General features: G+C 51.2%; 1 protein-coding gene across 1 annotated transcript in view; it reads right to left on the reverse strand.

Moving 5' to 3' along the window:
* LOC112204070 (aquaporin-7B) overlaps positions 1-13132 on the reverse strand; it is a 21156-nt gene continuing 8024 nt past the window's right edge. Inside the window, 6 exon segments of the mRNA XM_054677561.1 lie at positions 1-3447; positions 3806-4023; positions 4234-4352; positions 4561-4698; positions 5120-5243; positions 12854-12942. Of these exon segments, the coding sequence (XP_054533536.1) occupies positions 3162-3447; positions 3806-4023; positions 4234-4352; positions 4561-4698; positions 5120-5243; positions 12854-12942 (974 nt within the window). The 3' untranslated portion in view covers positions 1-3161.

Genomic DNA, 13132 nt, shown 5'->3' on the forward strand with positions numbered 1-13132 from the left:
TACTTTGCTTTGAATTCAAATTGTTTATTTTGAACAATTAGTGAGTTCATCTCTGCACATGCCTAAAGATAAATCAATAAATAAAAGAATAAAAATTAAAACTCTATATAATAAACACTTGTTTTCTTAGTCCTGATTTCTCTTTTATTATGAAGACCAGAAGCAGAATGTTATTCTATTTTACCTAAAAATATATATATTATCTTTAGAAACTCCTTGTCAGCAATCATCTACGTGTATGTGTGCGTGTGTGTATATATATATATATATCTCATACAAACAATATGTATCACATTTATATGTTAACAAGCACAATCATATAATAAACCCACAAATGTCCAACTCCAAAACTAGGAAATTATTAATAGCTTGTACTACTCCTGTGTTCTTCCCCATCTGCCTGTAGGAATTATTTCTTTTTCTAAAATAGTTTTCTTACATACATATATATAGCGAAGAATGTATTTTTGCTTATTTTTCAGCTACAAGACTGTGTCACACTGTATATAGTCTACTGTATTACTTTTTTTTTTTTTTGAGACACAGTCTCACTCTGTCACCCAGGCTGGAGTGCAGTGGCACAATCTCCATTCACTGCAACTTCCGCCTCCCAGGTTCAAGGGATTCTCTCCTGCCTCAGTCTTTTGAGCAGCTGGGATTACAGGTGCCCAACTACACCAGGCTTTTTTTTTTTTTTTTTTTTTTTTTTTTGAGACCGAGTCTTGCTCTGTCGCCAGGCTGGAATGCAGTGATGCGATCTTGGCTCACTGCAACCTCCGCCTCCCAGGTTCAAGCAGTTCTCCCACCTCAACCTCCCGAATAGCTGGGACTACAGGTGTGTGCCATAACACCCAGCTAATTTTTGTATTTTTAGTAGAGACAGGGTTTCACCATGTTGGCCAGGATGGTCTCGATCTCTTGACCTCGTGATCCACCCACCTTGGCCTCCCAAAGTGCTGGGATTACAGGTGTGAACCACCATGCCCAGCTACTGTATTACTTTTTATGCCTCTAGAATTTTTCTGTGTTGTTGCAGGTGTCTGTTGTGCCTTAATTTTTGCTATTGTAGAGGATTCTACTATGTGCAATTGCAGAGCAGTGTATGTATCTGTTCCCCTGTGGATGGACATTTGGGTTGTGTCCAGTGTCTCTTGACCACCTACCTTGTGCCGTGCCCCCGACCCTCCTGTCATTACACCACACTCCAGCTACATCCACAAAGCCATGACTTCACAAAACCCTGTCTTCCACTTCTGAGCTCCAGACCATATAAAAGGCATAACTGTGTTTATTGAGCACTTACTCTGAGCTAGAAACGATTCTCAACATTTTACATGTGGTAGCGCACTTAATATTCACAGCAACACAAATGGGAAGTAATATTCTTATCGCCATTTTACAAATGAGAAGACCAAGGCCCAGAAGAGTTGAATATCTTGCTCAAGGTCACACACCTTTTGCCACCCCCCATTCCAAGTCCCATAGGCAACTCAGACTCAGCACATCCATGATGTAACTTATCATCTTTCTCTCCAAACCATTTCCTCACTTGTGCCCTACTCTCAGTGGGGACATCTCTAATCTCCAGGCCCAAGCTGGAAACCGGAAGCCATTTCTGACTCCTCCCTCTCCCTCACCCACTCCATCCAAATGGAGCCCAAGTCCTGTACATTGTACTTCTTGGGTATTGATCAATCCCGGCCCTCGTCTCCACGCCCATGGTGCTGACCCATTGTTAGGTGCCCGGCTGCTGCTCCTGGGTCATCACTTCCCAGCACTCTCTTTGCAGGCCCATCTCCACCATTTCCAGCATCCTACACACTGCGGCTCAGGTGTGCTTTCTAAACCTCACCTTATCATGTCCCCACCTCCAGAACGAAGCCCAGCCTCCTCTGCCCATCCCCTCAAACTGTAAAGTGCAGCTCCCAGCCCCAAAAAGGACACCCCCCACCACAATACCCTGCTCTGTCTCCTCCTCTGGGAAGCCTCCTGGCCTTGGCCCAGAGGCTGGATGTGAGCTCTCCCACCCCAAGCCCCACTGCCTCCAAGCCTCCCACTCTGTACTCACCTTCTTCCTTATAATTACCTGTCGCCCATTAAACTGCAACCCTCAAAGGCAGAGCCCAGTGCATCCACTGCGCATCCCCAGTGTCCAGGCAGGGCCTGCACACAGTAGGTGCACAACAATTGTTGAAAGGCAAAATGCATGAGCAATGACAGGAACCATGGGTGATGCTGCCTTCTGAGCCCCAGGCAACAGAGTGATTCCTGCCTGGCCCCAGGGTCAGTGGATCCTGGCCCCCCACCCCACCCAACCTCTGCAGCTGCTTCCCTGGAGCCCTTGGAGCCCTATGAGGCCTCTTCCTGTGTCCTCATGTGTTTGAAGGATTTCCCTCTTTGCATCTTCCTTTCCTATTCCTTCATGTGGGAGCACTCTGGCACCAGGAAGAAGAAAGAGGAGCCCAACCCCTTACCAGCCTTCAATCTATAACAAGCATTCTCAACGGAATTAAAACTGATTCTTAAAAGGGGAGGTGAAAAAAAATCTTATTCTTTTTTACGTATAAAGCACAGAACATATACAGAACATAAACAGATATATAGTATATCTGTGGTATTAAAATTTCATGTGATTAAGAAAAAAAAATCTAGAAGAATACTAGGGAAGGCACTAATGAAAAAAGGCTAAAAAATTCTGATCTACCTTCTTGGGCCTTGCCTTGTCTGGTCCAAGAACTGGCCAGAACTCGGGGAAGGGAAGAACCAGGGGAGAGTCTAGAGTCCAATCTCAGGATCCCCTCAAAGTATTTCCAAAGCCAGCCCCCCACCAGTCAGCTTCGGTCCTTTCACCAAAACCGCCCTTCCTTCCCCCTTGCCTGAAAATCCCTCATTCCGTTTCTGTCATTCTTTCATCTCACCTTGTTCCTACTGAGGGCGCAGGTCAGCTCTTCCCCATTCTCCCCCTGGGGCACCCCAGTTCCCAGGGCATGAAAGACTTGAGGCACATCACCTCTACACCTTGGGCTAAGACATAGCCCTAGAGCTCCTGGAAGAACCCAGGAGGGAAGCCCAACCACAGGAGGCCCCCAGGAAGTGGGGGTACTGCTGTGGGACAAGCTTTGCTTTATTGAGGAAGGGATGGGATCACAAATAATCTCTGCTTAGAAGTGCTCTAGGGCCATGGATTCATGTAAGGGTGGGGCAGAGTGGACTGAAGATCTGTTGGCAAGGCTCACGGAGATGAGGGTGAGGGGAGAGATCATGGGTTCATGAGATCCCATCTTGGGCAATACGGTTAACCCGTGGTCTTCATACACCACAGAGTCCTCCAATTTCAGGGGCTCCCGTGGGATGGTGGAGCCAATGAAGACCAGGTAGATGATGCCACCTAGAGAGGCACCCAGAAGTGGTGCCACCACTGGCACCCACCACCAGTTCTCCCCATCGCTGCAGGCAAGAGGCAGAGGCCTGCTGAGGGGGCTGATGCCCAGGACAGCACCCTCATCCACCTTGGGCGAAGACTGGTTGAGCAGAGGAGTCATCCCCAGGCTACCCCAGGAAACACCCCCAACCCAGGGCCCTGGTCAGCCTCAGCCCGATTCACGGACAGGGTTGACACTCAGTGCAGGTGCAGGATCTGTATCTGTACTGGCCTGGGGAAATGTTGGGACTCACTCCTGCTCCCCAGGCCACCTGGGGGCTCTGCAGGACCCTCCTGTGCTGCCCCTCACATCACCCCCCACCCCTCAACACACAGGAGCCCCACAGAAAAACTCGAAGGAATGGGCCTGGGCAGGGGCAGTACCTGAAGACCTGTTTGCCCCAACCAGCAATGAAGGTGAAGATGCTGGGGGGTGGGTCCCGGGATGGATTGATGGCATATCCTGTGTTTATGCCATGGGACACCCCGATGATGACCACGAGGATGCTTATCACCAGCGCGTGTGTTCCTGGCAGTGCTGGGTTGTTCTCCTGGTCCGTGATGGTGAAGAGACACAGCTGGAGCATCCTGGTCAGCCACTCCTGAGGAGCAGATGCTGTGGCAGCTCACCTGGGCCCCTCCCCAAGCCACAAGACGTCGGCAGTGGCCCAGACCCAAGCCCACCAGCAGAGACACGTCTCAGTACAGTCTCCATCCAGAGTTCTTGTCCTGTCTATCTGGAGGGACTCCCTGCTGGCTCTGTCCTGAGGGGTGGAGGGCAGGGGGAGGGGTACTCATCCTGGACCACTGACCTCATTCAGGAAGCCCCGCCACAATGTCATGTGATCAGGAAGGTAGGTGGCAAAAATGCCAGCTGTAGCAAAGGGACCGGTCACCATCAGCTCTCCACCCGAAAAGTGGAGAATGGCCGCTGCGGAGACACAGACTATCATGCGAACCTGCCCCCAACTAAGCCCCACTGGGGTCCCAGAAATGAGGTTATAGGTTAGAGGGTGGGGGAGCTCCAAGGCTTTTTTCTCCCAGCTATTTTTTACAAATCAGGACACTGAGGTCCAATCTGCCCATATTTCACAGGAGGCGGCTGAGGCCAGAGGCGGACACCCACGCAGGACACTTGCTGTAGAAGAGACTGTAGATGGTGGCAGCCACCAGGAAGGAGCCCAGGAACTGCCCCAGCACATAGACTGGAAACTTCCTCTAGGGCACGCGGCCCAGTGCACAGTTAGTGAAGGTCACAGCTGCATTCATGTGGGCTCCTGCGGGCAGCAGGCAAGTGTGTCAGGGAGTGAGAGCAGAACAAACAACAGTGACAAACAGTATGAGAACAACGATGGCTAGTGTGTATGACAGCATGCTCTGTGACAGAGCTCTCTCCTTGAGCCCTCACAACCACCCCGTGAGGCAGGGGCCACCTTCACTCTTAAGGAAACTGAGGAACACAGAAGGCGATGGTTTGCCTAAGATGACCCAGCCAGTGAAAATGGTAGGTCAGGGGGGCCCAGGAAGAATCTGGGGCAGACACGTCATAGGCACGGGGTTCAGAGGAGACTTCCTCCTGCCCGGTGGCCAGGCTGAGGCACTGGCTGTGCTGGCAAAGGAGCTGACTGAGGTGGGCAGGAAAGAGCCTGTTGGGGACACCTGGTCTTGCCCAGTCTGGCAGGCCCTGGGCTCACTCACCAGAGATGCGGCCTGCCACGTGGACTCCCATGGTGACTCCGAAGCCAAAACCCAAGTTGACACCAAGGTAGCTCCCATATGTTTTATTTAGAACCATATGGGCCACAGAACCAAGGCCGAATATCTACAAGGGAGGGCCTCTAAGGGGGCTGCCTGCCCAGAAGCCCCAACCTCAGAGGAGGGCTCAGAGCTCAGTTCTAGCTCCTCAGCCCCATGCCCTGGGCCTCCCTGGCATTGCCTCAAAGACCCTCTGCCACTCCCTCTTCCTCCAGAGCCTTCCCTCCTCACTGCCTCCTCTCCTTGCCCCTGCTGAGGCCTCTCAGACCTGAGCCACTGAGAGCCGGGTGGAGGGGCAGAGTTAGAAGCTCTTACGACAAACATCCAAGCACCTCAGCCCCAGGCCCACCTGAAGTTTTGGGGTGAGGCAGGGCTGCAAGGAGGGGATGGTTGGCATGCATTGCACCCCCTCAGAGTCCCTCACACTTCAGGCTGACCTGAAGGAAGTTTCTTCAAGGGACCTCCAAATCCATCCACGCCTGACTCTGCCAGGAACCCCTCCCTGCACACACACACACACACACTCCACCGCAATTCCCACAATGCTGGAACAGTGGGGCCCTAACTGTCTTGCCCTCAGCTTCATTTCCACTGACCTCAGGCGGCATTCCCAAGCTGCTGCTGCCCATCCCTCACGGCTCCTCAGATAATGCCGCCTTCACAGGGGAAGGGGCCTACCTTCAGGCCCATTACCCTCAGTCTAGAGCCACTGTTCCCTTCAGTCCTGGCTCCTGTGCTATCCTCTCCCTCTGCAGAGGCCTCCGTCTCCCCCATACCTTCCATCCTCCCATTGATCAGCTCCCACACACTGGAGTCTCATCCTTCCCAGCAAACTGTCCCACCCCTGCCCAGCGTCCTTCTCCAGCTGTGGGTTCCTGGTTGCCCCCTCCCTGTTTCAGTCATGCTGCAGGAGAGAACACACTGGCCAGCTGCTTCACCCCTTCCCTCGCACCCCCTCCTCAATCTGGCTTCCACTTCCACATGTCACAGACACCAAAGCTCTCTCCAAGGGCTCCAGCAACCTCCTGATTTTCCAAAGGTCTTTGAGGCATGGTTTTACCACGTAGACAGTTTCAGCTATGCCTGATGCGCTAAAATTCCCGTCATCTCCGTGGGGGAGCCAGATGCCTATTTGCAAATCCCCATTGGAACTCTCCTGGTGTTCCGCGGGCGTCTCAGGCTCTGTTGAAGGTTTGCCATCTCACAGCACACCTGCTCCTCACTCTATGTTCCCCATCCCCGTTGGCCCAGCCAGAAACTCAGATGTTGCAAATGATAGTTAAGCACTATTATTCTCCCCCACTTGACAGATGGGTAATCTGAAGCTTAGAGAACTTGAATGGCTTGTCCAAGGTCACACAGCCTGTACATGGTGAGCCAGGATTAAATCCAGGCAGTTACCTGTGCCAGATGGCCTCAAACCAAACGACTGCGCTGCTCCATGCATGCCTTGCTTTCTTGTGCCTCTGTTTTATTTGTTTGTTTGTTTGATGCTTGAGATAGAGTTTTGCTCTATCACCCAGGCTGGAGTGCAGTGCCATGATCAGGGCTCATTGCAGCCTCCATCTCCTTGGCTCAAGTGATCCTCCCACCTCAGCCTCTCAAGTAGTTGGGACTATGGGCATGTGCCTCGGCACGCAGCCAATTTTTTTTTTTTTTTTTTGAGACAGTCTTGCTCTGTCGCCCAAGCCGGGGTGCAATGGCGCAATCTCGGCTCACCGCAACCTCCAACTCCCGGGTTCAAGTGATTCTCCTGCCTTAGCCTCCCGAGTAGTTGAGATTGTAGGTGCACGCCACCATGCCCAACTATTTTTTTGTATTTTTAGTAGAGACAGGGTTTCACGATATTGGCCAGACTGGTCCCAAACACCTGACCTCAGATGATCAGCCTGCCTTGGCCTCCCAAAGTGCTGGGATTACAGGCATGAGCCATTGAGCCCTATCCCAGCTAATTTTTTCAATTTATTTTGTGTAGAGATGAGGTTTCACTATGTTGCCCGGGCTGGTCTCGAGCTCCTGGCCTTAAGCAATCCTCTCACCTCAGCCTCCCAGAGTGCTGGGATTACAGGTGTGAACCATCATGCCTGGACAGAATATCCTAATAATTTTACATTGACTGCATCTTGAAATAGGATTTTGGATATATGGGTTAATTATTAAAATTAATTTCACCTGTTGCTTTTTACCTTTTTAATGTGGATACTAGAAAAATTTAAATTATACCGATGGTTTGTATTGTATTTCCCCTGGAGAACTCTGTTCTAGAGTTGATAAAGGAGAAAACCTGAAGAATTGTAGACATAAGGGCCAAAGTCAAAGCCATCAGAGGAGAAGGCCCCAGGACAGGGTACAGGGTAAGAAGGCAGACCAGGCCGGGTGCGGTGGCTCATGCCTGTAATCCCAGCACTTTGGGAGGCCGAGGTGGATGGATCACTTTAGGTCAGGAGTTCAAGACCAGCATGACAAAACCCCGTCTCTACTAATAATACAAAAATTAGCCAGGCATGGTGGTGCTTGCCTGTAATCCCAGCTACTCAGGAGGCTGAGACAGGAGAATTGCTTGAACCCAGGAGGCGGAGCTTGCAGTGATCTGAGATCACGCCACTGCACTCCAGCCTGGGCGACAGAGCAAGACTCCATCTCAAAAAAAAGAAAAAAAAAAGAAAAAAAAAGAGTTGAAATGCACCAGTGTAGACTCCTCTTCGAGAACTCGCCTGAGGAGCGGGGAAGAGAGAACATGATCCCGTGAAGGGGCGGACAGGGTGAAGGGAGGGATGTTTCATTTTGTGTTGTTTTCAGTGGAGAAACTTCAGTATGTTTATAGGCTGAGAGAGGGACGGGCTGAAGATAAAGGACAGAGAAAAAGGACAGAGTAAAGTACCTGAATAGGCTGGACAGCTGGATTGGTGCAGAAGTGGAGGGGTCCTCCAGGAAGGAGAGGACCCCGCCCCAGCCAAGGGGTGATATGTGGATACACGGGTGGTTAATGGGTCTGGTGGCAAGAGGGACAAGAGGGTGAGCTGAACATAGGAAGTGTTGATTATTTTACCTATCAAGCAGCAGATCAAGCCATTTGCTGATTTAAAAAAAAAAAAAGTCAGAGTACAGAGCAGCTTTGGGGAAGTCTGAGAAAATGTGAAATAGCCCAGATATGGTGGGGGAGAGGCAGCTGAGCAGGGCCCACTGGGTCCCTCAGAAGCCCCAGGACAGAAGCAGGGGAGCCCAGAGCTGGGCTGGCTTCGGATCCAGGATAAGATACAGCAGGAGAGGACAGGAACAGATGGGGGTGCAGGGGGGAGTGAGGTCAGGACAGGTTGACAGGCTAGCAGGGTCAAGAGGTAGAGGGACTGGAGGAGGCATGGAGGGTCTGAAATCAGAGGGGCCCCCATGGCCTTTCCTGCATTCCAATACCATGTGCTAAAAATACTGTATGAGCATAGGCCGGGCGTGGTGGCTCACACCTGTAATCCCAGCACTTTGGGAGACTGAGGCAGGCCGATCATGAGGTCAGGAGTTCGAGACCTGCCTAGCCAACATGGTGAAACCCCGTCTCTACTAAAGATACAAAAAATTAGCCAGGTGTGGTGGCACATGCCTGTAATCCCAGCTACTCGGGAGGCTGAGGCAGGAGAATCACTTGAACCTGGGAGGCAGAGCAGTGAGCTGAGATCACACCACTGCACTCCAGCCTGGGCAACAGGGTCAGACTCTGTCTCAAAATAAATAAATAAAATAAAATACTGGGTGAGTGAATGAACCCCACATGATTCCCTGTGTCAGGGCTGCCAACTGGCAACTCACGCACGTAATTCATCCAGCGCACAGGTTTTGTTTAGATAACTTGGTTTTGAAGAACAGAAGTTTCCGTCTCTCTTGAAAAATGAGCATCTCAGGCAACACTGGCCTGCATTCCACCCTCCATGGCAACAGTCAGCTGGAGTGGTGGCAGCTATACAGCCTTGCTCAGATTGGCACTCCGCAGCCAGCCAAAGTCCCCACCGCCCTGAGTTGCCGCTCTCTTGGCCCCCGTAGCATGTGATCTACAACCCTTGCCCCGTGTCTCACATGTATGGCTGGTTTTCCAGGGCCCGGATGGCTCCAGCCCCTCCTCTCCCTGATCAGTGAATGTGGCCCAGCCCATCCAACTCTCCCCCACAGCCAGGAGGCCAGCTCCAAGGGCAACACCCCTGGAAGCTGCAACACGGATCAGTCCACTTCCCTTGTCCTGGCTGCAATAAATGGGGCCAAGGTCACACTAGCTTTTTTGGCAAAACCTTCACCCTGGTGACTCACTGAGATTCCTATATATATATTAAAAAAAAAAAAAAAAGCCCTCACTTCTTGGCACAGCCTGGCAACTAAAAATAACAAAAACACAATATCCGAAATAGGCTTACACCTCACAAAGTTCTTTTACAAGTGCTACTGTCTTCAATCCTCACAACAAATCTGCACAGCAAGAATTTTTCTCCCACTCTATAAATGGGGAAACTGAGGCCGAGAGAGGCATCTTGAACTACCTGAAAGTGAGGACCTTACCCTGGCTGGGGGAGCATTAACAAGCCAGTCTTTAAAAGCTGTCAATATTTAAGCTAAGGTACAGAGCATAGAGGTTAAGGGTCAAGACTGTGATATTGGGCTGGGCACAGTGACTCATGCCTGTAATCCCAGCACTTTGGGAGGCTGAGGTGGGAGGATCACTTGAAGTCAGGAGTTCAAGACCAGCCTTGACAACATGGTGAAACCTTGTATTTCCTAAAAATACAAAAATTGGCTGGGCATGGTGGCATGCACCTGTAATTCCAGCTACTCCAGAGGCTGAGACGCAAGAATCGCTTGAACCCGGGAGGTGGAGGTTGCAGTGAGCCGAGATCACACCACTGCGACAAAGGAAGACTGTATCTCAAAAAAAAAAAAAAAAAAAAAAAACAAAAAAACAAAAAAGACTGTGATATTAGACTGCACTGGATTTAATCTTGATTTAAAGTGTGACCTTGGGCAAAAGGCTTAGTCTCAAGGAGCCTCAGTTTTCCCATCTGTGAAACTGGGATAATAATAGTACCTACTTCACAGGGCTATTGCATGGATTTGGGAAGATGCTGCACGTAAGGGGCTTAGCATCACAGAGCCTGGGATGCATTAGGTGTTCAATGAAAATCTCAACAAAAGGAAGAGAAACACAGATGTGGGCAAGTATCAAGCATGTGGGCAGTGCCTATTTCCCTAACAGCTCTCAGAGGATGCACCCTCCTGCCTCTGAGGTTCCAAGGGTTAACAGCCCTCATGGGGCTGGAATGTCTTGTGGTAAGTGAATTACTTTGCCCTGGATTAAGGAGGGACAGGATCCAACTGCTGTCCTCACAGCTCAGGAGCCAAAGCAGGTGGGGAGGTAAGAGAGGAGTAGGGGAGGGCCAGAGGCAGAGAGGAGAGAGCAGCTAGAGCACCCGTCCTAATAACAAGGGACCAATACATGGGTACCACACTGGGTGCTGAGACTTGGCCTTCTTCACACAAGTCCTCCTGTTAACCAATAAGGAAGCTGAAGTTGTGGCCGGGCAAGGTGACTCATGCCAGCAATCCCAGCACTTTGGGAGGCCGAGGCAGGAAGGTCACCTGAATTCGGGAGTTCAAGACCAGTCTGGCCAACATGGTGAAACCCCATCTCTACTAAAAATAGAAAAATTAGCTGAGCACAGTGGCACGTGCCTGTAGTCCCAGCTACTCAAGAGGCTGAGGCAAGAGAGTCACTTGAGTATGGGAGGTGGGGGCTGCAGTGAGCTGAGATCGTACCACTGCACTCCATCCTAGGAGACAGAGTGAGACCCTGTCTCAAAAACAAGAAAGCTAAATTTGTGAACAGTTAAGATACTTGTGGATAGTCGCACAGCTAGAAGATAACAGAGCTAGGATTCAAACACAGCTCCAAAGCCCACGAAGGCCTAATTCTACATGATATAAGTGAGAAGTCAGGCTTTAAGCCAGGGAGAGACCTGCCCAAGGCCAACTGGTCACTCAGTGGCAGGGTCAGGCTAAGAACCCTGGTGTTCTGATTTCCTCTCCCCCCTGAGCTCCATGGGCCCCACCACACACACAAACAGCCTCTCTCACCCCACCTTCCTCTAGCCATGCACCTGGCTGCCTTTGCCTCCCTTCCCAGAGGCTGCCCCTTCTTTTTCTAGACCCTGGACCCTGCATAAGATGCAATAAACATGGCTACAGTCACGTTAAGGGCAGAGGCTCACTGGGGTAAGTGGCAGGGCTGAAGCAGGTGGAGAGGGAGCAACCTCACATCCCGCCTGCAGTCTGGATACTGTCCCAATCACACACTAAAGAAGAACCCTTGTCAAGGTTACCAGCAACCTCCACGTTGCCAAACCCTAAGGCCTCTTGCCAGTGCTCACCTCGCGTGGCCCATCTGCCGCTGCCCACGCCGCTGACGGCTTCTTCCTGGTGGAACCACTGCCCCCCTCTGTCACGCAGTCGGCTCTAGTTCTCCTCCCACCTCTCTGACCGTTCCTTCTCAGGCTCCTTTGCATGCCCCTCTTCATTCCTCAGGGCTCTGTCCTCAAACCATCCTTTTCTCTTTCTGTACACTCCTTCTAGACAGTGTTGACAACCACCACCTGTGTTGTGATGAACTTCAACTTTTTCCTTCCAGACCAAGCCTCTCCTGAGCTCCAGCCCCTTGCCTGTGTTTAACTATCTCCTGGATTTCCCCACAGGCATCTTGCCTCTCACCCTGTGCTGGGCCCCGTGCTCCAGAACAGCTCATCGGCGCTTTGCCCACATCTTCTGCTGGCAGAGTCTCCCCGATTCCATCTTCCACAGCCCTCTCAAACATGTGCTTTCTTCTCCAACCCCAGATCAGTCATCACCCTCTCTCTGTCCCAGATCAAAAACAGCCTCTTAACTTGTTCCCTCTTGCCAGCCTTGCCTGTCCTGCTTATGCTCCACACTGTGCCCAAAATTACCTTTAAAATCCAAATCTGATCATGTCACTCCCCTGCTTGCCAGCCTTCAACATCGCCCATTGCCCTCCAGATTCATTATCAGAGCCCGATCATCAAGTTTCTCTTCAATCTCTCTCTTTTTTTTTCTTTTTTTTTTTTTTTTGAGACAGAGTTTCGCTCCTATCACCCAGGCTGGAGTGCAATGGTGTGATCTCAGCTCACTGCAACCTCCACCTCCTGGGCTCAAGTGATTCTCCTGCCTCAGCCTCCTGAATAACTGAGATTACAGGCGTCCGCCACCATGCCCAGCTAATTTTTGTATTTTTAGTAGAGACGGGGTTTCACCATGTTGGCCAGGCTGGTTTCGAACTCCTGACCTCAGGTGATCCACCTGCCTAAGACTCCCAAAGTGCTGGAATTACAGGCATGAGCCATTGCACCTGGGCCTCTTCAATATCTTTACTCTGGGTTTCCCTTCTCCCCATTTCCAGCCGTGCCCCGGATACCCCAGTGCATGGTTTCATTTGACCCCCACATATTATGAGCCCTTTCTGTCCAAAAAGACTTGATGAGAAAGCCCCCCCCCTCCTTACTTTCCTCACTGCTTCCCCAGGCTCCCAGCTCAGAGGCAAGGAATGGACAATGTGACCCATGGGGTCAGCATGGGGAGGGGGTCATGGACGGCCCTGGTGGAGCCCCACCCACTTCGTGCTGCCCACCCACTCACCATCATGACATATGGGCTCATGAACTCGGCCAGGAACTCTCGCACCATCTTCCTCTCATCTTCCTCGCACCATATTTCCTGGATCTTTGCTATCACGGATGAGGAGACCATTTTGGAGCCACGGGTGGACCTGAGACAGTGGCCCAAGCCCATGGACAGAAAGGAGACTCAAGTCTGCCTGCTGCCAATTGGCTCTTCAACTCACAGCTGAGTTAATAGGTAACCCAGCAGACTTGCCACACACGCCTCCTCTTGCCCGGGGCAGCTGGGACAGCTGGA

The sequence above is a fragment of the Pan troglodytes genome, chromosome 12 (genome assembly GCF_028858775.2).
Source record: "Pan troglodytes isolate AG18354 chromosome 12, NHGRI_mPanTro3-v2.0_pri, whole genome shotgun sequence".
Classification (NCBI taxonomy): Eukaryota; Metazoa; Chordata; class Mammalia; order Primates; family Hominidae; genus Pan; species Pan troglodytes.